Here is a 27,272-nt window from a genome sequence, read left to right as displayed (position 1 = left end):
ATAAGGTCACCTCGTGGACTTCTCCTTGCTAAAGAGCCCCAGCTCTCTCAGCCTGTCCTCGAAGGAAAGGTGATCTATAAGAGATGTGTCCTGCAAATATCTTATCCAGTTCAAAGTGAAACTAGTAGAATATAGAAGTTTTTACCACATGCTGTAGTTCAGGTCTGTTTTCTAGCTCTTCAACAACTCTGTCAATCTGCAAGAAAACAAACAAAAACCAAGAGATTAGCAAATCTCTGTGAACATCACATTCACAGGATTGAAAAGAGGATGAAAAATGCAAGCAGCACTGGATCACCGTATCATGAACTTGTCATACTCACAGAAATTTTATCTTCATTATCCAAAAGCATGTCTACTGCTTTCTAAAGTAAAGAAAAAATCCAGGTAAGAAAAAGGTATGCACATTTTGTCAGTCTTGATTACAGCATTATGTTTGTTCACTGATGGGTATCGGATGGACAATGCAGACTTATTCTTTTCAGCAGCATTAATTCAGAAAGCAGTTTGCATAACAACAGCACTCTCCAACAGCAGAGCATTACAGGTAAACAAACACATAATGTACTTTTCCAGAATACCTGTCCAAAGTTTAGACACTAACAGTAATCAATTCTGTGCACTTACACTGCAGGTAAAATACGCCCATTGAATCATGGCCCATAAAAGGCCATAGGCAAATACTGAAGAAATACAATTTGTCCCAATGCAAAAGTCAGCTGCAGGGTGATGGCTGTAAAGGAAACACACAGCTCAACTTGCCTTACAATTGGATTCCTCCAGCCTATCTGCACACTGCTACTGTAACAGGAGCAGCCAAGATCATGTAAACAATAGTAGTCATCAGGGTGCCTGCTCTGCTTCCACTTTTAAGATCAAATTTTGGTTCAATAAAATAAACTCACAGATGCTTGATACAACTTACTATATTTATTTTTTTTAAATGATACACTATACCAAATTATCATCTTTGGTATAGATTGCTCCATATTTTAGTTCCAGTGCTGAAACAACAGCTGCACAGAAACTGATGATCTACTTGTTTTCTCCCAAGGATCATAGAGACTGTTTCCCCAAGTACCAAACAGATTCTTTTCCCAGCACGCTCATTTGCTGAGGTTTTAGACAACTGGGAAGAAAGAAGACTGAATTTGGCACCATATGCACACTTCTGGATTTTTGAGATTTAAGTTAATGACTACACAAACTTCCAGAAACAGAGTAATTAATTACAATGAAAAAAAGTGCAAAATACATTCAAAATATGCCTCACAACAGATTAACTGCTTGCTAAATTTGGCTCCTCAGCAGTGTGAACTGATGAGAAACGCAGAAAAATATCATTGTGTAAGTCTACCTACAAAAATGATCTCAGAACTGGCACTCTTCTCACTGTGAGTGATACTCAAATGGAAATATAAAAGAAAAATTTCATCCTTGGATTAATCACTATGCAATCCAGGCAAACATCTCCTTGTCTCAGAATGTATCCAGACACAGAAAAAAACTCTACGCCTCACTGCTATCTTTAAACTAATTTATTCACAATTTGTTAAGATATCTCTAGCTGAAAGTGAATGTTAAAAGCACCATACCTCTGAATCAAAATCCATGAGCAGAACAATTTTATCTTTGATGGAACCGAACAGATTGTGCTTGTGGATCAACTGGAAGACGTCTTTGTGTCTCAGAGTTAGGTAAATTTCTAGGGCTCTGCCATAGCGCTGATCATAAGTATACCTGCCAAAAAGCAACCTTATAATTTATGTGACCTAAGTGAAAGAAAATCACCTCTGAGGGGAAAAAAAATAAGTATATGTCAGAATACAAAACATATTAGGTTGCTACTTGATTTTATGAATATTTGAATAGTTGCCAGTTTTTTTAATGATGAGGAATAGCACTGTGCAACTCCATTTATGTAACAGTCACAGTATTTATGTTCTGCGGTTCCTGCATTTTCACTATCTCCTGCTTTAAAACCACAAGGAAAGCTACACAAAAACATTAGCTTTTCTAATTTTGGAAGCCACATGAAAACCACTTCAGAGCAAAATAAAATTACAAAAAAAAAAAAACCGAACACACAAAAAAACAACCCATATTGTTCTCTTAAAACTTTGGGACAAACAGTAACAGAGCAGCAGACAGTAGCTCTGCCTTCTTCAAAAGAGGGTGTATGAAGATAACTTAATATAGGTGGGCATCAGGCTGATTGTAACCTTGTAAGAAGTACTTTAGAACCAGATCAGTTTTAACACATTTTCTAGTCACATATTTCCAGCCATGCAGTAAACTCAAATATACTATTTTTGAAACAGAGGGGAAAAAAAAAAAACAGATTATCTTCCTGCTATTTTTCTCTTCCCAAAAAAGACTTCCTCAGGCAGCACAGAGAGAAACGTAAGCTATTTGTTTTGGAAAGTGAAGTAGCAAATCCAATCTCATACTAAACTCTTTGCCTTCAAACACCGCAACACTGCAACACAGCAAGTATCTCTGTTAAGAGAGTTAGACAAATATTTATAACCTACTGCATCCTATCTCAAGCACACTTGCTGTAATAGGAGTTTTAAATTGTACTCACAGTTCTGCAAGGGTTCTTAACAATGTCCTGTTTTGTGGATCTTTCTTCAGGTGATCTACTACAGCTTGAACTATGATTGTGTTGTTGTAGAGATCTCCAGGCCACTCTTTTATCAGGGTTGCAAACCCCTAAAAGTGTAAGAGATTGTAACAGAAACAGAAGTAAATGCCTAAGGAACATTTCAAAACATCAAAGCCCCAGCTAAGCCTCTGAGATGATACACGCTGTGCTACACCTCTAAGCCACTTCTACATGCCCACAAACATGCACAGTGTATAGATTTTCCTTCTTAGGGCAACGTTATCAAGATTCATGAAGCTGGGTCTCTTTCAGGTGTTGCTTGCTTCGTGAGGCAGGTGGACTACTTGTTTTACATTAAACAACTAAAAATAAAAGTATTCCTAATAAGTAAACAATCCCAAAATACTAGTGTTCTCTGAAAAACATTTTACTTATTCTTCTGTAAGCAAACTAAATGTGTCTTTTCTTGCTATCATGGAATTGTTCATCGACAACCTGTTTGAACAAAATGGAGAATCTGTCATTGGAATTCTACACTGCTGAGTGTGTTTTGCTTGCAACTGCTGCTACATGTGGACATGTCTGGCTGTAGTACCTCATAGTCACTCTCCAAAAACTCATGCAGGACCATCTCGTAGATAAGAGGTTTCAAAACTGGATCCCGTCTGGGCAAGTAACGACTAATTGCCTGTAGGAACAAAAAGAAGACAGAGTAAGAAGGGGTATGATATATAACATCCTAGTATTTTAATGACAGAACAAGGAGTTGTTGGGAAACAAACAACAAAGCCATGCACAAAACATGGCTTTTAGTCAACACTGGAAACACTGTATGCTCTGATTTGTAAGTAGCATCCTAGTATTACTTGCTTTAAGACGACACACATCAGAATCATATAACTTACCTGAAAGAAATGTCATTAGATAGATAGTGGTAAGATACTAGTTGGAATGGGAAAATGAGCCACTGGACTAAACCAAGGTGTACTGACCTGCAGTCATTAGAGAATAAAACATACACAAAAGACCCCTCAGAAAAAGTTCTCAAAACCCATTTTGCCTAGTCTTTCCATTATATCTTGTAAAAAAGTATGAGCACTCATTAGTTGAAAAATGCCTACTTTTAATTTGTGACTTACTGTGAAGCCATTACAGTTTTGAAGAGTTTTGTTTCACTAGCTATTTTTACACATCCGAACAAAAATTAATTTGAGAATATACCTCTCCAAGGAAATTCTGAATGAATGTGACCTGTTGCTCTATAGAAGGTGTTAAGAAACTGCATGCTGACTGCAGGGAGACAGGAATCTGCCCGAATTAATTAGCTCATGCCATGGAATTTCAGCACAGCTTCTTATTTACCACTACTATTCCACACAAAAAGAGGCCAAGGTTATTACAGCCTGCCAAAACAAACCCTACCACTGCTTGCCATGCTGGGACTCTGGGGTTTATGGCTGAAAGCCCAGCACCAATGAAATTCCTCCAAACACTCGGAGACGTTGCCTGTTGCTCACTAACAGAACACGTTGAGGAGCATTTCATTACTGAGGCTGTTTAAACAAAGCAGAAAAAATAACATTACACTACAACACAGGTTGGTGTGGTTTTACAAACAATGACTATTCACAACCAATTCTCCCAGTATTTGACTTTGAAGTGCAGCGTGCTGCCAACACCAGCTCTCACCATCTGTCACAGAATTTAACAGCTACCTTGGGGCACAGAATTTAACAGCTACCTTGGGGCACAGCCCTGCCAGCTGCCCCAGGGAAGCAAACCACAAAGAAAGCAAGCTGGATGTCAGCCAGAGACTCGAAGAAGAGGATTCCCAAAATGTTCTCATACCCCCTTTCTGCTTTACTGTCACCTCCTAAGCAAACAGCTTCAGTGGAAAGGCTTTGCTGCAGTTTCTGACTCTGGTTTGCTAGCACCACTCACTGAGGAGCAAAGGCAGCTGCCTCTTCACGTAGGGCCAGAGAAACACAGAAAGGAAACCACTCTGGCCCCACGTCCCACTGTTTCAAAGGGAAATCACAACCACCTCCTGCAACCTGGCTCCTGCGCCCAGCGAAGACAGGAAAGTATCCAAATAATTTTTGAGCCAAGGCACAAAGCTGAACTAAAACCTATGCTGGAGGTTGCAAACTCTCCCTATTTTATCTTTAAGCAGTAGTTAAAGAGTGAGGTCAGACAGACAAAAAAGCTACAGAATTGGGATGCCTTTATATCAATTCCTGAGCCACACAGGGAAACTGACTTAAAGTGAAAAGAAGATGCTACATACAGAAGCATTTTCTTTCTTCTTTCTTCTTCACACATGCTTTCAGACTTCTGATCAATAAAAGCTGGATATACACAAGAAATCACATATAGAAGGTGACATGAGATAGCCTAAAACATCTCACCAATAAGCCCAAACCACAGATATGTATCCCTCAGAGAATACTTCTGAGATGAAACAAGCTGTCTTGATAATGCTGCTCACTGCTAAGCCCACCAAGTCAGGTGAAGTCTTTGAAGTGTCCTCTAGCCAACATTTTGGTCATTAAAACATCCCTGCTGCCACTTGATCATCCTGCACCCCCGCTGAAAGTCACTGCTGCCACAGCAGAATCAACAGCACGGAACATATCCCCCATGCCACAATCAACAGCACTCACAGTTTGACTTCCTCCAACAAATCCACCTCAATCCAGGCTGAAGGAACCCTGGACCTAATGCTGCAGTGATTCACGCACAAGCTCAAGACTCCATCAGGGTAACACTGCTAGAGGAGCAGAGGAGCAGACTTGAGAATCACCAAGATGCAGCCTTGATAGCCAAATAGGATTTTTTAATATAGTACACTCAAAAAACCCTAAACCCACAAGCTATACTGCAACCATCAGGTTTCGGGCAACAGCTTGCAGATGAAGGGAAAAATCCTTAAGAAAATTTGCTTTTGAAATGCACAAATAATTCCAGAGAATGACAGTGTAATACAACCATTCCACAGCTAAGAGCTAAACTTCAAAAGTTCATGTAATTTTATTTCTTGGTCCTAGAAAACACTTTGTCTCCTCATCAAGACTAAAAGCCTTTATAGCTCAATTGTATTATTGTGTTTCATAGCTGCTGGTTGGATAAATACGTAAAAAATTCAAATAATGTAATACAAGAAATCACAAACATTACAAGAACTTAGATCTGGTTAAACTTACTTCACGTACCCTTAGTAACCTGGGAAAACCTGGATGAAATTGCAATAGTAAAATAAGAAAGGCAACTTGTAGAACTGCAACCTGAAGCTGAATGACGTAACATACTATACTTTATGTTTTCCCAAGTCCATTTCCAAGGGATCTGAAAACAACCAACCCCTTAGAAAGGCAGTAATTTAGTAGAGATTTTTTTGCAGCAAACGTGCAAATATTTTTATATTTTACAGTCTGTTGGATGACATAAGTGGAATCAAGAAAAACATCCATTCCAGACACTTGTATCTACAGACAAAATAAAACCAATAGAACTAAGAAGCAGTGTATCAAAATTTCACCCGTACCTGCACTCAAGTCCTTTACTGGATTGAAATAAAAAGACAGAAGCAGGTGATTTCATCTTCCAGTGTGGCAAAGAGTGCACCGAACCACTAAGAACTCATCTAAAAGGCAAGGCTGTTCTTGCACTGGTGTGACTAACAAAAAAGCCATGCATTTCTAAAAACCATAACGCTGAAACACTTCCACTCTTTGAGCAGAATTAAACAGCTTAAAACCAGCAAGGGACTGCACACAGTGACATCTTAATAATATGTCGTTTTTGGCTCATTGAGTTTGAATAGGAAGACATCAAATTCAGAAATAAACCTACGTGCATCACCAAAGGGGGACTGCATACTATTTTCTATGGGTTTGGCAGTGACAGCAGTGTATAGTCTTATATCCCAAGGCAATTTATTAACTGAGAATCTCACATTAAACATATACCATCATGGTAGCTGGCTTCCTACCAGTACAAACATGAGACAGGGCAGACTGCTCCTCTGCCACCATTTCTAGCAAGGAACAAACGGAGATCATCTGGTACCATGTTAGCACAGGGAGAGCAATTCACCACCAGAAACAGGAATACAACTGGCTCAAATCTTAGTTCAACAACAGCCTGTTGATTCTCTTGGCACGATTTATAATTTAGACACTGCAAAGGAAACAAACACCTCCCTTTCCTCTTCACCTGATGGTAGGATATGAACACTTCCGGGTGCTTGAGGTACACAGGGGTCAACCTGCACATCTGCATCCACCTGCACACCTGTATCCCTATCCTTAAGCTTCCTAAGACCGCTATTCCAGAAACCACAGAGATCAAATCTGTCCAAACTACATCTAGAGGCATGACTGATATCCAGCTATCCTCTGTGTGCTGTAGTGGAGGGCCTGGTTTCACCTTCAATCACCCACTCTGTAGCCACGGAGAGTGCATGCTGAGGACTGCCATCTCTTATCAGCCTTCTCATCCACAGGCCAATTCTCAGGCCAAGACCAGGCCCTACAGACCTCATAGGCCCTCTAGCAGACCCCCCTTCTGTCCCAGTATGGTCGTGCAGAGGATGCCAGGCCCTCTTCTCCCCACCTCTCTCCTCCAGGATCAGGGCAGAAGAGGTGCCACCTTATTCAGAGGTGAGGGATGGGAAAGGACAGCTGATACAACCCTAGAAACTCAACAGTTTTTAACGACTACATGTCCCTTGTGGTGTATCAGATGCCTGTGGGTATCAGTATGCTCTGCCCCCTCTGCTGCTGCAGGCTGCTCAAGAACCCCCTGCCCTGACCCTCTTGGTACGTTCCAGGCAGCTGCAGGGTGGTTGAGAACCCCCAGCACTGCCCCCCCCCTCCCCCCAACTCTCTTGGTACATTCTTGCAACCATCTCCCAACTGCCGTGTTTTGGTTTCCACGGGACACTCAGAACCTCTGAGAGGAGAGAGCGAGAGGTGCTTGCACACCAGAAAGTTTCTCCTGTCTGAGATGGAGCAACCACCACTTAAGAAGAGGCGGCTGATGGGCAATGTCATCGAGCCCATGGAGGTGGACCCGCCTGGCAGTGACACGGAGCCAATGGAGGTGGATCCGCCTCCGGAGGATGACATGATGGAGGTGGATCCACCTCTGCTGCTGCAGACCGGCCACCACCCCACCACTGCCAGGCCGATTGGAAAGAGGTCGCGCCCCAGGGATCGCCGGGGCGCCAGGACCCGTCTGCCTCCATCCAAACGGCCGCCTCGACGCCGGTGCTGATGCTCCCATCCCGTAAGTTTGCCCTCATCCCGGAGAGCCCCAGCTCAGGGCCACCCTGTGGGTTACACAGAGCCTCCATTTCCTGGTCGTTCTTCTTTTCACAGCCGAGGCTCCTATGAGTCAATCCTTCCCATCCCCCTCCCTTGTCCCTTCCCAAGTCCTCTCATCTCTTCTTCACTGAATCCTGAGGAAGAGAGCAGGGCGGGGACTGCCATCCTCTGAGCTGCTGTGCTGGGGCAGGGGAACGAGTCCAGCAGAGGGACCATAACTACTGGGGGCCTCAAACATCACACAGGCACGAGTAAGTTTACCGTTAGCTGGGAGGGAGGGCCCCAACTCAGGGCCACCCCATGGGCTCACATGGAGCCTCCATTTCCTGGTAATTCATCTTTTCACAGCCAAGGCCTCCATGAGCCCATCCTGTCCCACTCCCTCATCCCTCCCCAGGATGGGAGGAGGAGCCAGAAGTGACAGAGGCAGCTGCTGGTGTGGAGAAACAGACTTTGTTTTGGACTGGAAGAAGTCCTGAGCTTCAGCAGGAAGATCCAGCCCAGATGCTTCACTTGGATTTTTTTCTTCAAGAATCAACAGTTAATCAACAATCAATTTAAAGACAGAAATACAAAATAATAAAAAGGTCAAAAAACACAAAATAAACAAATTTTCTTTTTTAAAAAGAAAAATAATAATAGCTGTCTGTCTTTTTATTTATTTATTTATTTATTTTTGGAATTTTAGAGTTTGTATGCAGATTCCCATGCCCCCTTCTTTTTCCCCCCATATAGGAATGCACACTGGAGCAAGACATGCTGCCCTCATTTCCAGCCCCAGGAACCAGAACTGCACAGACCATGGGTGTCCCTTTGCCCTGTCTGATCACCCTCTGCTATGTGGAGGGGATAGTTTACATACACATCATCAAGAAAAGAGTAAAGAACCCACTTTGACTGTAGAAAAGATAATCTGACAGAATCATACAGATCACATCACAACTTAGCTTTCCTGACAAACAAAACCTATAAATAGCTGGCAGTGTTACTACTTTATTAGCTGTAAAAGAGCAAAATCAAAGGATGTTTATAGAGAAAAATCAGCTAACAGCTGTATAAGGAATCAAGTTTTTAATTCTGCAGCAGGATACATATCTCTGAAGAAATGTTTCAAATGGCTGTTTTATTTTCCTTTAACTCATACATTCATCCAGAATGAAATTGGTAACCTATTTCCTTCACCTATTTTGGTTAAAAATTAAGCCAAAACACTAATATGTGAAAGAATACATTTTAAATGGGAAACATTTTGCAAAGAAAAAGAAAAAAAAAAAGAGGGAGAGAGGAAAAAAGAGAGAGAAAGAGAAAAAAGAGTGGAAAAGAGGAAAAAAGAGAGCAAAAGAGGAAATGAAAAGCCTGGAGAAGGCTCCAGGGAGACCTCATTGCTGACTTCCAGTACTTAAAGGGAGCTTATAAAGAGGAGGGAAATCAACTTTTTTACAAGGGTAGATAGTTATAGGACAAGGAGGAATGACTTTAAACAAAAAGAGGGGATATTAGGTTAGATGTCAGGGGGAAACTGTTCAGTGGGAGGATAGTGAGGTGCTGGAACAGGCTGCTCAGAGGAGCTGTGGATGTCCCATCACTGGAGGCATTCCAGGCCCTGGGTGACCTGATCTAGTGCCTGATTTAGTGGTTGGCAACCCTGCCCACAAGCAGGGGGTTGGAACTGGATGATCTCTGAGGTCCCATCCAACCCAAGCCATTCTATGATTCTGTAATTTTTCCCTAAATTACTTGGCTATCTAACTACTTTTTGGCAATTAAAGCTGTTGTGACTCTGCTGTAAGGGTCTTGGATTTTCAGGAAAGGCTGGCACTCACAGAGGCTTTTCTGTGTAAAAGCTGAGGTAGGATTTTTGAGGACATACTTGAAGGAAGTGAAAATGAAATGGGAATGATGTATTTAACTGTAAGCATCTGTGAACGTAAAGGCCCTGGGGGTGTGTCTTCTACTTGTGGGCTGTCAACAAGTTAAAAATAGGTAGCTGAGTACCTGGGGTATGCTCTGCCTCCAACCCTGTTTGGAGGCTTGTTAACATACACCTATCAACCTGAGTGACAACTGTACAACTCAGGATCTGGTGCAGGGATTTCAAAGGCAGTGTCTTGTGCTAACACATTAGTCATTAAATGTCAATTCTTTAGATACTTGCTCAAAACATGAAGGAAATAGAGCATGCCAATTACCTCAGCTGAGAGATACAAATAAACTTACCTTAAGTTGACCTATTTCTTTGAACTTGTAAACTTCAAATTCCCAGAGTTCTGTGTTTTTGCCAAGAATTTTCTGGCACTTTCTAGGAAAAAAATAAAAGGGGAGAGAACAAAAGTTCATACACAGAATAACACAAATGTGACAGCATAACTGCAAGGATTTATTTTCCCTACCAGACTCTTTCAAATTTCACTAATTTTGGTGAGCAACTGCTTCAAGCAATTTCATCACATTCAAAAGAACTTGACAGCTTATTATGCATTCATCCTTACTGATTAGGGTTGTATTAGAGATTTAAAAATTTCACTCACAAAGTAAAATTAAGCACTTAAAGATATACATACACATAAGTACATATTAAAATACAAATCTTAGGCCATTTCTTATCTTTTAGGTAATCAAATCTGTCTTTTTGGTTACACCCACTGAACCACAAATTATCTTCTGATGGCCTCACATGCAACTGACACACTAATAAGATTATCAACATCTAAAGGAAACCTCAATGTTGAAAATTTAGTGTAATTTTGAAAAAATCACAGGTTACTTTCTCAAAAATATGTCTCAATTTCAATTAAACTTAAGAAAGATTCCAATAACTTTCAGGTCCCTACAGGCAAGAAAACAAAGGACACAGTAATACGTCTGTATGTTTTGAAACTTCAGAAACTCCAGAACACACAGAAAACAACAGCACAAAATACTTCAGAATCAGTAATTGCTCTCACTGTTTCTCACAGACACACTCCAGCCAGCAAAGAAAGTCTTTAATATGTTACCGAGCAGCCAGGTCATGCTCTCCTTTCTCCACTAGGTGATTTATATAGGCTAAGCCTATGTCCTAAAGGAAATAAAAATAAGTAATTAGTTATAAAAGTTTGGAAGTCAAGTACTTTACTGTTACAGTAAGTACTGCTTCAGCTATGTCACTATGTCAAGCACCAGGCCCTACCTGGAAACTCTCAGTTCTACTTTAGATGTAGGACAGAACAGTCAATACGAAATATTAGCCTAGATACCCCAAGAACTCAAATTAAGATGCTCTTTTACATCATTATCATAATCTTGTTGACACTAGGAAGACTGTACCACCTCTATATGCTAAAGATTGTTCAAAACACACAGCTGAGCATTCAGTGCTTGCATTAGTTACCTCAAAAATAAGACCATCAACCACTGTATGAAAAATCTTCTCTACCAATATGAAGTTTGCAACAGACAAAAATCTTGGCTGAGAATATAAGCCCCGGGGATGCTTCATAAAGTAAAGGAATTATCAATAATTTTTTAGGAGTATGAAATATAATTGCACATTAAATTCAACTTCTCAAGAGTTTGTCAGACATTTCAGCTGCAAAATAATTTGGTAGGCACGTAATACTAGAATTCTGTCAAACTGCTTGCCTTCTGTTGTAACCTCAATGCTACCATTAAGGTCAGTATAGACTAGTGTACCCACTGCATAACTTAAGAGTCCTATCACTCAAAACACTTTGTTTCAAACTGCAAAGAGGGTTATAAAATAAGAAGGTGCAGAGAGGTGGTGATTATAATTGCAGCCTAAAAACAACCCAAGACAACCACAACACCTGTCAGGTGGTACAAGTGGGATGCCATTGGTCTGACCGCTGACAGGCAGTGAGAGCATGAATAGTTTTAAATCCCTGTACCTCTAAGTCTTCACTTAAGGCTTGATATCAACTTTTATTTTTTTCCATTAATGGCTTTTGCAGGTTTTACAACAACGCTCAACAACTATCCTTGTATATGCCCACAGTGAATTTCATTCTAGGGGAGGAAATTCTTGCAAATCAAGAGAAAAGCATACTTTTTTTTTCTAATATATTGTCAAGTTGACTCTTAAGAAATCTCTGTATCTTTTGCAAGGGTCACAAAGCAGCTAAATCATGCAAACTCTCGACAGGTAATCCATCAGGTCCATTAGGTCTTGGCTCAACTTCTGGACAGCATAAGAAGAAAAGAATTTATAAGATGTATGGATACTCAGTGTTCAAATTATAGAAATGTTACACAATCTACGTCCCACTTTTTATTTGGTCTTTAACACCAATACTCTTTGTTGCTCTTAGAAGGAACTATACAGGTGGGAAATAACTATACAAGAGAAAAGGAGCTTAGCTATCTGAAATAATGAGAATTGCAAAGCAACATGAGAGCTAGATGTGAAACTGCAACAGAATTTCAGCAGCATTTAAAAGGTCGTCCAATTGCACCTTGGAAACTTCTGCCAAAACCCTGTCACACACACAGGGTAAAAGTTAGAGAAATGTGTCACTCCATGCTCTATCTCTAATATTGCAATAATGTGTGTTTCTTGAACCACAGTAAATTTACCGCAAAAGTAGAAGCAAACAAAAACCCTATCAGCAGTCAGAGAAGTGAAATTCTTTTTCATGTCAATAGCACCTTTATAAAATCCGCATCCTTTCATGTTTCATGCGCTAACATCCCTGTTCTGCAGCTGAAACCAGGAAATCGAATGCTAGTCAGAGTATGCCTAACAGCTATTGTCTGGTGCTACACAGAACAGGGAAATGTATTTGTAGCACCTCATCGTGCTCTAAAGGAAATCAGATATTTTGTTTTGAATAGAAGTTTTCAGACTTACCAAAATCTTGTGCTTTTTTATGGTTTTCTGACTGATCTCAGCTGCCATCAAAGCCTCCTATATTCAAAAAGTAGAAAACAGAGATACTAGCCACATATACAAACTTTCAATATAGAAAGCTCTAGAACTGCATAAATCAACTTTTTTTTTTTTTTCTTTTTCAGAGCAGGGTGTTTGAAGCAGTAGAATTTTTAATGCCATGGTTGAATGAGCAGCTTTGAATTCATACCCAAACAAAAGCAGTCAACCAAAGAGAAAACTACTTTTGTTTCCATCTGGGTTCACTCCACATTACTGTATTAGGATCAGATCTCAAGATTACAAGAAGAAAGACAATGCAATCCCATTGGATCATTTTCAAATGAGAACTCTTCCCTACCAAAACGTGAAAAAAACCATCAGTATGGCAGTGGGGGAGGGGTATACTCCTCCCTACCCCAAAAGCCTTCTCCAGTCAGTATGATTTATATTTAAGCATCATTTTTGCTTCCTTCCTCTACTTCAAATGCACAGAAACAAAGCTGGCACTTGTACAAACAAAACGAAACCTCTAACGTACATTCTAACACTCATGCTATCTACTACCTTGAATAGCTTTCACAAAGGCACATGCACAGCTGTCATTTGCAAATTGCTGGAGTCTTCAGGGACCAGATGCTGTGATTTACATAAACAGCAAAACTGCACTCATCATATGAGTTTGTTCTTCAGATGCAAAAGCATCTGCAAAGATTCAAACAAACCTGCATGACAAGTACCATGACTGCATTAACAAAAGGTGTGAGTGCTGAGTGGCACTTCTTTTTCTTATAACGGGCATCCAACAAGCAGCATATAAACAAGCATCTGTGTGTTCTTAATCACTAGCTGCAGGAAATCAGAATCTAGAACAGTGAGACAGTCTTTAAGGATTTAATATTGATTTAGATGTTGAGATACACATGCTCGAAACTGCCAATATTTACAAAACAATCTAAGAAAGATCCAGGAAAGTGTCCACACAGATCAGTAGTTAACTGTTCTGCTGATTTAGAGCCAAGAAACAGCTTTAATAATTTTTAGTGACAGCAAACACATTTTATATCTGATGCTGATGGCAGTATTTGCAGTGTTTAGTTCATCTATCTAATTTGAGTGTCATTTAGATGAGTTGCTCCACTAAAAGTCTAGCTCTCCAGAGACATGACGCAGAGATGCATGGTCAGCACCTGCCCTCACAGTGATTTAGATAATGACTTGAGGAACAGAAACTATTCAGTTCAAGTGATCTAGCTAAGTTCACTGTACCACCACAACTTCAAAATCGGAAAAGTCTGAAGGAAAGAATGTTGTAAAAATTACTTCGTATTTCTTCTTCTCAAGAAGCCAGTCAATGTGGTCATCCTGGTCCCGTTCTTTAGCTACAACCACGTCTCTTGGGCTGATGATATAAAACAGTGATTCACCTTCCGAATACTCTGCAAGTGCATACACAATTTTATTATTATTATATTTTCCTTAAGTAAAGCTTTTTAGTACACCCTAGAGGGGAATTTAAAGAGGAAATGCAAGGAAGGAAGCAAGGCTATTCCTGCAGAACATGCTTGTTCAGAAAGCTATATTCTCCAATGAATTAAAACTGGCTTAAATGGTAAAATAGCTTTCCAAAAAAAAAAAAAAAATCACTACAGCTTATTGCAAATTCTGATTCATTCACTATGTGTAAACTTTATGACGGTTTAGAACACATTATTGTACTTTTAGAGGACTATTACACTCCATAGCCTGCAATAAACTTATCCTCCCCATCAAGGTCAAGGCCATCAAAAGCATAAATGATGGATGCCATAACCTCTGGGGACACAGCACATCATTACAGCAATGCATTTGCAACGCTATAAGTTAAGGTTATATGTATAATGCATTTGCCTATACCATAAGCCTTTATTTTTGAGTATACTTAAAGTAAAAATGTACTTAAAGGTAAAATCAAGCAGAGAAGATGACTACTCAGAATAATTACTATTTGCAGAGAACCCATGAAGAATCACTACCAATATTTAGTGGGTATGGGGAAAAAAGAGCATTCCCCATCCCATATCTGGAATATCTGGGATATCACATATCACTCCTGAGCCTATAAGCAATCCACAAAATACTGCTTGCTTTAAAGCCATCCAAAATTTTTAGACTTGTCAGGTTAAGCAGAATATTTATTAAGCATAAAAGTACAACTGTGGGCATCAGTGTTCTGCTTAGGGACAGGTATAAAGCAATCACAATTCCACTGATAGCTGCAGAGATGTTTTGGAGATCAGGAGGAGATATAGTTTATTTCTTTCTAGTGGCTTAAGGGCATTGATGAACACAAAGAGGCCTGCCAAGCCTATGATTTGAAACATGCTGCCAGGGAAGGTGTTTAAAAATCAGATTCATGGATTTTAAAAGCCAGAAGGAATGTTTCTGTTTAACGCTCCGTATATAATCTTCACCAAGGAATTCTGCATCAGCTTTGCCATGCATCTTCTTGAATTACAACATGTATATCAGAAAATCCCACCATCTTATTTAAAAGACTGGTATATACTACACTAGAGTTCTTTCTCCCTGCCTGTTACATAATTAAATCCATCTTCAAGGCTGAAGTTGTCAAACTCCAGTTCCTACTCATTTCAACACTCCGAGGTCTGTTAAATGCTGACAGCTTTGCCAGTACTGGGAAGCTAAGTAGTAATGTGCCCCTTTTAATCTGATCCAGGGGCATCTTACTGTTGAAATGACATCTATTCCATCTTTGGCTCTAAACAACTTTTCCAGACACTGTATCATTCATTCATCACTACTCCCGAAGCCCTTCTACCCAAAGATTCACAAGAGCTTCATGTACAGATCTCTATCAGAGATACTTTTCCCCAAGATACTGGGCATTACGCGAGATCAAGACTTATCCATTTCCCAGCAAATCTGACTTACAAATGGCATTGCAAATCACAATGTTTAATTATGTCCCTCTTTGTAAGCAAAGCATATTTGTGTGTTTTCATCTGACTGCTTCTTACATTTCAGCGTCACATGGATTAACAGAGATGAGAAAAATTAAGAAGGCTCTGAGCACTTCCAAATTAAATAATTTTTAATCCAATTAAGAAAACAAAACAAAACAATACTAAGAACACCCACCTAAATGATAGTCTCTACATTCATTCTCCTGAAATCCTCGTACTGTTAGTGCATCAGAAGAGATCTCTTCACAAGACTCAGGCAGAGGTTGTACGATGTCCAGTCTGGGCCTGGCACAACACTCCACCTCCTAGAAAAATGAAGACATCTTAGCTGCATCCTGCACGGCTTCCTCAGCAGTATCAGCTGATGGTCACCTGCAGGTAAAGTCGATACCAACAACTACAGCACCGGATACAGTACCAGAATTCACTTTGCAATGGGTATTCAGCTATGAACCACACAGGGAAGGAGATGCAGAGATGACACAGGCCTAACCTCATTGGGAATTTGGTCATTATTTTTCTGCTCTTCTTTTTCACAGAAGTTTTCAGAGCTAGAACAGATGATGATCAATCACTGCATCCAAAAAGTAATGCAAGTTTCAGACACATTCTCAGCTGGGCTTAGGCCCCAGAGGACAAAGTTCTACAAATCAATGTTATTCTGGTACCAAGATCAACTTCTTTTAAGCTGGTGTTTAAGTCTGTGCTTCTAAGCATCCAGCAGCATTAGAAGTAAAATTAAATTAAGAGTAATCTAAACCTTTACTGTGCTGGTGCTCTTCAGAAAGGTGAACTTAGGCAGTGAAATGCAGATGTTTATTGTAAGATGACATCATGGAGAAAACACTGGCTCAACTAGCTTATTTTAATTAAGTCAAAGCCCAAGACAAAGCATTATTTTATATTTCAGAGCATCAATTTTAACAAAATACAGAATGAAAGAACATCGTGACGTAAGAAGTAGATTTTCACATCTCCAACCAACGTAGTCAGTAGCAGAACCACTCAAGTCTTTTCCTGATCTAACTGTTCCAGCAGAAGTGAAAAATGAAGCACAGCCATGAGTTCAATTCCAATGCAATTTGTAACAAGTAAGAAGTTGTCATCTGAAAGCTGTGAAATGAAGCATAGGAAGAACATGTTCTTCACCACCCAACAGCATCTGCAGTGAGCTGTGAGTTCAGGCAGAGGGGCCCTGAGATGCTGGCAGAGGGCTCCCACCAGGCCAGAGCACAGCCACAGCACCAGGATGGGAGTCCTTCTGTTTCCTTCCCAGAGAACCCAGAGAACTGGGAGGCTATGAATGTCCAGCTTGCAGAGATTTTATTGTCTGTTTACATAGAAGGGTAATTAAAAGCAAATACAAGTGAAATCTCTTTCTTATGTTTTATTACAATTGGACTACCTGATTTTTTTTTCATTTTTCTTCCCTGCAGCAGCCAGAATGAGTTTCATCTCAGTTTCTACCTGCATCCATAGCTTTCTTCTTCATTAACGATGGCTTCCTAATTTCCTTGCTCCCTTGAATTCCAATTCACCTTTCCCTCCCCCTTTCCATCCAATTTGCTTGCCGTCTTTTCTTTCACCTACTCTCACACACTGGAGGACTACCACACCGGCTCTCTTGGGAACCAATGCTGTGACATTATTTTTCTCCTCCATATAAATAAAGAAATAATAATCTGACATCCTGCAGCAAAGCTGGAAGCTAACCCTATTGATTTCAGCCAGCTCGAGCATTCATTTGAACCTACAGTGTTGCATTGCCTAGCAACTTGTGCACCCAGTTGCTTAAGGTTTCTATGGTGATGCTTGGCTAATGCAGGCCTACTATCAAAGAGATGATCAAGAGCATCTGCCACTCGCACACTGCAACTTCAAGGATTTCCTCCACTACCTTGCCTTTTATTTGGCAATATGAAATAAATGCTGGAGACAGACACCATACGCGCCTGCTCGCAGTAGAAGTGGCTGACATGAATTCTGATTTCTAACTATCTACACACATACCTTGGTGCACACAACCAAGGTCTGAGGAATGACAATGCCATGCACTTGCAATAATGCATCCCACCCCTGCTACAGTGACCAATCAACTTCACTAATCTCTTTTCTTCTCAGATGTAGGTTCGGCACGGCGCTCCTCTAGTTAGAGAGATCCTTCATTTCTTCTGGTGCAGAAATAGCCAAAATAATGAGAGAAACGGAGAGAAACAGTAAGAGGTAGGAAGGAAGAAATAAGAGAAAGACTACCTAGAGACCTTCTCTGCTTCCTGCAGGAAACAAAGGACAGAGCTTTTAAAAGGTAAATTCATTAGTGTTCAGCATTATCCTTGCTGCCCTTATTTGCTAGGTCAGAGAAGTCTCAGGCTCTGCTCACTACAAGCTGGTTGCAACTCTTTCACAGGTAATCAGATCTGCCTGACTAGTTTAAGTAAGTTCTAACTCCCAGGAGAGTTCAGTGATGTGGTGAAATCGTAACAGAAAAATAATTACCGTCTTTTCAGAGATCTCCTTTACGTATGAAAGTATAACAAGTTGGTCACAGAGAGGTGCAAGCCCACTGATATAGAACTCTGTATCAAACTGGAACACTGAAACACAGAAACGGAAACAGATTATTAAGTAAATAAATGTATGAACTGCTTCCTAAGAAAAACACACAGCTTATTTTAAGGGGGCAACCAACAACACAGAGTATCAGTTCAGAGAAAAGTAGACTCAATACATATAGCAAACCTACAGACTTCCCAGTTGGATCAGCAAGATGATGAAAAATTACATTTAACAGATTCAATTCCATTAAGACTTGCAAGAAGAAATGTTTGTGCTCCAGGACATGCTAGAGATGAAACATTTGAAATGAATGGTCAGCTAGACTTCCAGTAATCACACTGGAGAGGGGGAAAAAAAAAAAAAAAGGAAAAAAGCCAAGCTCAGTAAAATAGGTAGTGTACAAAAGATCTCTGTAGGTTTGCATATTTGCAGAAAGTCGTGTAACCTTAAGAGAATCACACCTGATACATCTGTTGGTATGATATATGAAAACACAAAGGTCATTATTAATTTATTATCACAAGAAGATGTACAGATACACTCATCACTAAGAAAAGATACAGTTAAATAGTGGCCTTTCTTGTTCTTGAAACTGAAAATATAATTTCCTAAACTGTCTTGCTTTTAAGACCAATTTAAGTGTTGACTATTGACTATTTTGAGGAATAAAAAAAAAAGAGAGCTGAAAAGTAGTTATAAAAGGGCTTGTTGTAGCTGGCCTCTTAGCAGAAAGAATTATTTAGCTTTTTACTCCTGGGTTTACAGCACTGGCATTAAACATCTGCAGATCTTAGTGTTTGTACTAGCAAACTAATTTTTGTTAAACAGAGTATATTAGATCCATCATAATTTTCTCTCAAGACAGTTTCAGGAAAATATAAGTAGAAAATAAATGTTTCCTTCTTTCCAGTCAGCAAGCTACACTACCACTATCTTCTGTTCACTGAAATAGGTAATTATTTCAGTAAAGCAAATAGAAAATGCAGCATAAATATAATTTTCTTTAGCCAAGGCAATACGAAGAAACAGGATAAATAATTGTCCTCCCGATAAAGGAGGAAAAAAAAATACTGCCAAATAAAATACGTATTTGACATCTGTCTCTCACTGAATAAGCAAATGCTGTTTTTCTCTTAATGACGGCTGACACTTTGACATCACTGGGAGGCCAAAGCATGGCACAAGGGTAAAACAATCTATTCTAGCAGAGAACAGGTTCACACGGGTAATCCTGTATGTCATTATTTTGTTCTATACTGCAAGACTGATGAGATTACTTGGATTGTGTCATACATTGCTCTGAGCGATGACTTTAAAAACAACCATGTTAATAATGTCTACATAATAAATCTTTTTCCCAGTTTACAATTTAGTATTTGGCATTTGAGGAGAATGTGGAAGATAGGAGCAAGTACATGGAAAAGAAAAAAGTAACATCTAGAGCACAGGGTAGAAGGACAGCAAAGAAACTTTTGTTGACAGCTTAAAAAGTGACAAGCGAAGGCTCTCGGAGGCATATAAAATACTGTCATATGAATTTGGAAAGGACAACAGAGTGATGAATGGTATCTTTATAAAGATTATGGGGACAGTTTTGAAAAATCACATGTGTTTGGCCTGCACTGGGGCTTCATTTTCCTTAGTGAGGCACTCCTAAAGTTGTTCGTAACACCCACAGAATCTATTTTGGATAAGGCATTGAGAAAAGATATAAAAGGAAACCACTTGGAGATTTGTTTCTAAATAGAGTTCAGCTTCCTCGGTTTCACTTCCAGCCTTCTCTCAGCTCTTCTTCCTCAAGATACCTTGTGGAAACACAATGCTGCAGCACAGCTGTGACAGCCCTGAACAAAGGCTGCCTGGCACAGGCCGCGCTCCGTGACCTGACAGAAACCTTTGATACAGCTCTCAGGAAAAGTTTTACTGAAGAACTGCAACAGTTATTAAGAGCTTAATCTGAATTACTCTGGACAGTTTGCCGTGGTCAAGGGGAAAAACATCCTACAAGGAGGTATTCCAGAAGTGCTGTTAATTTGAAGAGGATCCAAAACAATTAAAGCCAACACAGCACCGAAGTAAATGGGAATGATCATCGTATGACCGCGTGTCGTACATGTTTATGCCTATCATACAAGCGGATGGAAGATATGTTGACAGTGCATCTACTTTATGCTCATCATCTACGTACAGCTGTCAGACAAATTACCAAGGAAGCAGAGATGAAACCTGTAAATCATCTTGTTCATTAAGCGACATATACGAAATATATCACGCCACAGAAATAAAACAACATATGTTACGTTATTTATCCAAACTCTATAAAAACAACTTTCCCACAGGCAGTGCACTGAATTTTTATTTTTATTTATTCCCACACAGTGATAACACTGTGTTGACATCAATTTCAATGAGGCCAAGATTTTGACATCATTACTTTTGGGAAAGTGGGCAGGAAGGTGCAGAGAATGAACATGAAACTTAATATCTAGATGAAAAGAAGCCTTTTTGTTGATACTTTTTGGTTTTTAATTCCATATGGTGTACAAAAGAAATGGAGAAGCACTCAGGGTTGTTTATAGTTAACTCATTCATATATCAACAGCAGGAGAGCCATAAAGCAAGGTGACCCTGGCCAGCCCAGAGAATTCTGCTGCACTGCTAGCTGCTGGGGTGATGTCTCTACCTTTTCACTATCTATGTAAGGAACACCTACAAAATCTGCAGAATAGCATCCCCTGAAGTGTTCCCAAGATGGCATCTCCAGTACCAGTGCTTTGCTAAGTTAATTATGTAAAACAAAATGCTGTAGAAAACAGTGTGCTTTGATTAGCTATTAACAGGTTCAGGAAGTTGCATTTGATATAAAATGTACTTTTTGCCCCATATGTGCTTTCAGTTCCAGCTACAGGACCACAAAAGGCTTTTGTCCTACATAAGTACTGCTTAAAGTGTCTTGAAATGGATATAAGCAAATCACAAAGCACACACACACATATAAATAGTTTACTTTAAAAGAAGTTGAACAATACTTTCAAATGTACCATCCAGCATAAGCCTTGAAGAAAATATAAATCTCAATTTTTCTAACATTGACATTGAAAATCTTTATATACAACACCTGCCTCAGCATTTAAGTATTTTCATACTTACAAATTGTTCCTATCTCCCACTAAACTCCACAAAGGTGTTCATAAATTCAAATTCCCAGGACAGACCTGCTTCTGACTAGGAATCTGAGCAGGAAGCTCAAGATGTGCTCAGTTAAAGAAATGTCAACTGCAACACTGAAGGAACTGGAAATTTCTGAGGAGGACCACTGAAGTAAGTAAGCCACTTGAGCATAATTTATCTGTGCTTGAGGATCCTTACAATTCTTTGCAGTTCTCTCCTTAATACTATACATGAAAATTAAGCAAACTATTTACTTAGTCATGTACATGTTGTGATAGCATTTTTACAGACTACCCGTTTCCTTCAATTTCAGTAGGAAGCACAGTAAGGTAAGGCTCAAATAGGTCCCTACACAGTACTGATTAGGAAAACAGAATTTATTTCATGCTTCTAAAATCAGAATTCATAACCTCCATATTCACTTACAAAGAAAATGGTTGGAAAAGTCATCTTCAAATTTATTTTTGTTTGAATGCTGGAAGTTTAGAAAGGCTTTAAGAGAGTATTTAACAATGATCAGTCAATCATTCTTAATATAACCTCAAATGCCACACAGCAGATGATGAGCATTTTCAATGAAATAAAGTAGAGGAATGTTAATAATACTGCTAATTCAACATGATCGCAGGAAAAAAAATAAAAGCTTAAAATCAGTCAAAACTCTGTAAAGCTTCTATGCTCTAAAGCTTTTGCCTTGCTTGCTACCAGCACAGAACGGAAATAAACAAGAATTTTGCTACTAAGAGTAATTTCTCTCAATTATAAGAATACACTCATCAGAAACATCAGGAAAAAAAAAAAAAAAAAACAACTGCTTATTCATTCCAGCAAACATCTTCCTGTTGCATTCTACTCTTTCTATTAAATTAGGACTTGTTTTGTGTACAGTAAACATTGTCACAACCTACTGCCTTACTTGCAGTCGTGCTTTGTGAAATGAAGTGCTACAGTGGCACTAAAATCCTCTTCCTCCTATTCTCTCCCATACTTCAAGAAAATCATCTTTAAAAATAAGACAACTGTCTGTACAGTTCTCTGGATATAGACACACACAGCCCTTAAGCAAATCATCAGGAGTTTTAAATTTTAAAGCTTCCAAGCTGATTTTCTATAAAATTCCCTCAAATCTGATCAACCGACAGGGCAAATATTCAGTAGATAGTTGATAGTGTGGGTTAATTTTTGTTAAGGAATTTCTGAACGATTAAATTGTCTTGTGACAGAACATGGTGAGCAAAAGTCTGAGGGGAATCAGGTACACAGATGGGGATTTTTCTTTCTTTTTCTTTTTTTGACTATTTCCTCTTCCTAAAGTAGACAGATTCGCTGCAATTAAGTAGTTGCATAATTTAGCATAAAGGTGATCACATTTTTTCACTTTTAGTTTACTGCTCATTATATTTATTAGGAAGCTTTAAGTTCTCTTTATATAAAGAAAAATATGCTGCTACAACAGATCACATTATCTCACTTTATAAAAGCAAAAAATAAATAGTCCCACATTTTCTTTCAGCTAAAAATATGATGCTCTCAGTATTCAGTGACAACTTTCTACGTGGAGATACAGCTATTCCTCTTCGAAACACAAGGATGTGTTGTTACATCATATCCACATGCAATTCTTATGCCAGAAGTCTGCTTTGTGGGGAAAGTGGGGGAATGCCCAGGGGAAACAAATGCTGGAGGCATTGCTGGCAGGCTGGCACCTGGAATTAAGCTGAGATTCCTCAACTAAAATCTAGGCTAAAATGAATAGAATGGGAAGTCTCTAATCAACTTCCAGTCTTTTACTGACTTTCATGTTAAATACTTCATAAGCTACCTGACCAGACCAGTCGAAGATTATTTCCCACTATCACCCAGTTTCACTTTGCAAAGGCACTGCATTAAGTGCAAAGTGCTAATTAGTTCCTTAGTAAGCAGCCTACCAGCAGACCACAGTTGAGGAAGGGCTGCCCGTTGAGAAGCTGTCTAGCATTACAGCTTTTGTACACGTATCAGAAGTGAGCACAGGGGTCAAGCACTCTTTAAGAAGAATCACAATGGCATTTAGTCCATGTTAAGCCTGTAATTCAATACCAATACTTTCTAATCAATACACTACTTCACTGTGGTAGCAGGCAGCTATAAACTGATAGCATCTGCACAGCTAACATACATTTAAACCTAAATAGAAACATTTTGCTTGAGTTTATCTCTGACAGTGAATGAAGTCTCACGTACACAACGAAGCGTGACATGTAACCACAAACAGGAATGATTAACAAAGAAAAGCACCATTAATATACTGGAAGATGTAAATAAAATTAAGTGATGCCATGCAGACCTTACTGCATGAGAACAACTCCGTGTTACTTCTCCTGCATGTAGCCACAGCATTATCTTCTCTGAAATACAACAGCCAAAACAGTTCAGTGGTGTTACCTTCCTACAAAACAGACCACCTGGTTTAGGATCAGGGTAGATACCATATTTATTTCCTTCCACACCTCGAGCATGGCTGTGCATCAATCCTTCTTACACAGGATCCTATATACCTAACTTACAAAGCAGGAAATGGCTTGTTTCCTGGGCTCCAAGCCACTGGAAAAACATCTACTGTCTACTGATGCCACCATAGTTTGCTATGATATTGTAGAACTTCGAGGCCCTCCGAATGGCTCTAAAAAACATAGATCTGAAACTGCTGAGATATGGATCCTATGACAATACAGTGTTTTCTCATGTGTATTATCCCAATGAGATGATGCCATAAAAGCTATAAGCCAAAAGAATATCTCAAAGATATTAAGCTATCACTGGGCTATATTCTTGTCTTGTGTAAATTCTTTACATTACAGGAGTATATCAACCAATGCATCCATTTAGAATATGGATTTTCTTGCCAAAAAACATATTGGTTGCTGGTCAGTCTGTCCATTAATAACACCAATTTTCCAGCTATGCACCTGAAAAGTAAAGTTTAAACTACAATTAAATTGAAATAGATGCTATGGCACGATGATACACAACTCTCAAAGAGTTTCTATGTGATTAAATCAAAAGCTACTGTAATTTCTGTTCAGACTTCAACAAATAATTTCACCTTTTTTTCCCTCTAAGTCTAATATCCACATTCCAATGAGTGCTGCTGGCAGCCTTTGGCAGAGCTGTTCCAGTGCTCTGATGTGAAACCAGGAAGAAAAACTTCAAGCACATCATCAACAGGTTGAGTGAGATAAAACAGCAGTCCTCAAGAATACAGAGAAGACTTTATGCTCAAGTTTAAAATGTGAAAAAATTACTTCCACAGAACTCTCTAACCTTCAGATTTGCAGCTAAACAGTTTTATGACAGCCTTTTATTATTTTTAAAATGAAATTCCAATAGACAGGTTAGCTCCCACAACAAAGTCATACTATAAGTGTAGGATATGCTCTTGTTTGCTTGTTACTATTTAAAATCACCCTATTTAATTATTTCCTAAAAGCTACTTAGAAAAGGGACTTACAGGCACAGAATATAAAATATCTAAATCTTTATAAAAGATAGGAAGGTAAAATTCAAGACTGAATTTTTTATTGATATAATTCTCTCAAAAATCCTAGAATCTCATGCTTAATTATTCTTTTGGGGGTATATAATCTTAACCAACAAATAGCATTCAAATATCAGTTTAATAGTCAAGCATGATTTCTCTTAGTATCCAGAATTCCTACAATGTTTAACATCCATTTTCTAGTTGATTCCAAGAAGCTATTTTAAAACTCTTTTTTTTTTCTGACATCATAAAAATGTACACATCTATGGCACGTATCTCCCTGGTCAGTATGCTGACATGAGTCAGGATTTTGTTGGAACGCCCTTGTTTGCAATCTCATCTCATTACAGTCATGACAAGGAAGCACAAAACTCCATAGTTGTCCTCTCTGGACTACAGAGTCCCTGTTTATCTTGTCAGTGTTACCTCTTCATAGACCCTTCCTTATCAAAAGCTTCTTCTGAGAACAGTTGAGCTTTTGTTTACCACTCCCCACCAAACACTGTCAAATTCCATTTGAATTCCCCTTTGTGCTTTACTACATACACGCATGCTGTCAACACCACTTCCATTAATCAGCAACAATGAAATTATTCACATCACCTACAGAAACAGGAAAGCAACGAGCAAAAAAAGGGAACAAAAAGAAATTCCAATTTTCTAGAGCTATTCCAAACTCAGAATAAGCAGTGTAGTTAAACAATAAATAACTAAGATAGTGTCTGTTTGTTCCTTATTAGTGTACTGATCATCATTTAAGAAAGACAGAAGGCCAAAATCTCTGTAAAAATCTGCATGAAAGGCAAGTTAGGACATCCACTTTTCCCTCACACGATAGTCTGATCTTAGAAGAGAAGAAGACCTTAGAAGAAGAATTTAAGACTCTCAGATTGCAAAAAACTACGCAGGACATCGTAACAACCTCATCAGGTGAAAGTGAGGAGACATTTATGTTATGACTGCAAGTTGCTTCTGAACTGTAACAACTTTTCCAGGCTCAGTGTCAAAACAGGCCTCTCAAAGCTTATCTAATCCCAAGAAAGCACACACTCATACGACCGTACCTATTTCCACATAGCGGTTTGGAAGGTCGCGCATTTCACTGGCATGCCGCTCCTTCACTGAGCAAATCTAGGAAAGAGATATTTGGATCATTATGATGAACAAACTGTGATTCTTAAAATGATGCTAACTTTTCCCGGAAACTCCTTTTCTCACTGAGGTGTTCTTGAAGATGCACTTCTGGACTTTGGAAAACACAGGCAGTGAAACAGTGATGATGAATCACTGAGGAAGAAAATTCAAAAGGAGATTTCTGATCGTAGCCCTCAGACTTATAAATATGGTGAGAGAGGAGAAGGCAGATGGACCAGCAGAGACATCTGAAAGCATCTTCTCACTATGATTTCTTCATACTAGCATGTGGGAGTTTGATTTTGGTATTTTCTCATGCTTAATGTCTCATTACCTCACTATTTCAGTAAGCGTATGCTACTGCAACTCCAAGTAACAGGAGAGTACATACATATAAAGAAATGAAAATACCCAAATGTCAGGAAGCACACACAATACAATGGGAATGTCAGGTGCCAAACTTAGGACAAACTTCTTCATCTGTAAAATTTTAAGCTTAATGCTCCAAAAGCTTTTTATGCTTCACCTACATTACTGTACTTTCCCACCAAGTGCTTTTAATTTCCCACTGTGCAATGATGTAGCAAGCTGTTATAAGAAAACATCTACCAGGCTCTAACAAACTCCTTTCAGGTACTGCTCTGCACAAATCACAGACAGCTTGCAGTACATGAGTTCAAAATACCAGTTCCCTAGTGAAAGCAAAGCAAAACTCTAAGCAGCCAGCCCTCCATCCCAGCTCCTTTTTTTTTTTTTTACCCCATGGTTGGCTCAAAATACATGTCTTCCATTAGCAATCAAAGTCCTCAGACCCCAAACTAAGTCCCTCCAAAAATAACTCACTGCTAAGTTGTTCTTCCTTAATGCTAATGAAAAGAAATGAATTCAAAAGCCCCTCTGAAAGCCTTCAAAAGAGGAAATCTCTCAAAGGCACAGAGAAGTGTCCCTGAGGATTACACTCACTGCATGCTCACACACAGAAATCTGTCTGACCGCTGGGTGTCTATCACTCCTCCTCCTCATGAGGGTCAGTCCAATGACATTTCTATGGCAGCAGGAGTTCTGCAGACTGTAGTCAAACCAAACTCTATTTTTTTCGATTGTCTTTGCTTTTCAGAAATAATCC

General features: G+C 39.2%; 1 protein-coding gene across 2 annotated transcripts in view; it reads right to left on the bottom strand.

The window, feature by feature from the left end:
• The window catches only part of VPS41 (VPS41 subunit of HOPS complex), a 107,899-nt gene that overhangs the window by 19,484 nt on the left and 61,143 nt on the right, over window positions 1-27,272 (bottom strand). For both annotated transcript variants that reach the window (XM_031599405.2, XM_090142228.1), the window contains 12 exons: window positions 26,077-26,143; window positions 18,262-18,359; window positions 15,941-16,070; window positions 14,123-14,238; window positions 12,782-12,838; window positions 10,932-10,993; window positions 10,153-10,234; window positions 3,204-3,296; window positions 2,588-2,715; window positions 1,596-1,740; window positions 324-365; window positions 146-196 (listed from right to left, as the gene is read on the bottom strand). In XM_031599405.2, coding sequence (XP_031455265.1) covers window positions 146-196; window positions 324-365; window positions 1,596-1,740; window positions 2,588-2,715; window positions 3,204-3,296; window positions 10,153-10,234; window positions 10,932-10,993; window positions 12,782-12,838; window positions 14,123-14,238; window positions 15,941-16,070; window positions 18,262-18,359; window positions 26,077-26,143 — 1,071 coding nt within the window. The remainder of the gene's footprint in view (window positions 1-145; window positions 197-323; window positions 366-1,595; window positions 1,741-2,587; window positions 2,716-3,203; window positions 3,297-10,152; window positions 10,235-10,931; window positions 10,994-12,781; window positions 12,839-14,122; window positions 14,239-15,940; window positions 16,071-18,261; window positions 18,360-26,076; window positions 26,144-27,272) is intronic.

This window comes from Phasianus colchicus, chromosome 6, assembly GCF_987193195.1.
Source record: "Phasianus colchicus chromosome 6, bPhaCol1.hap1.1, whole genome shotgun sequence".
Classification (NCBI taxonomy): domain Eukaryota; kingdom Metazoa; phylum Chordata; class Aves; order Galliformes; family Phasianidae; genus Phasianus; species Phasianus colchicus.
This window is presented reverse-complemented; position numbering and strand designations above follow the sequence as displayed.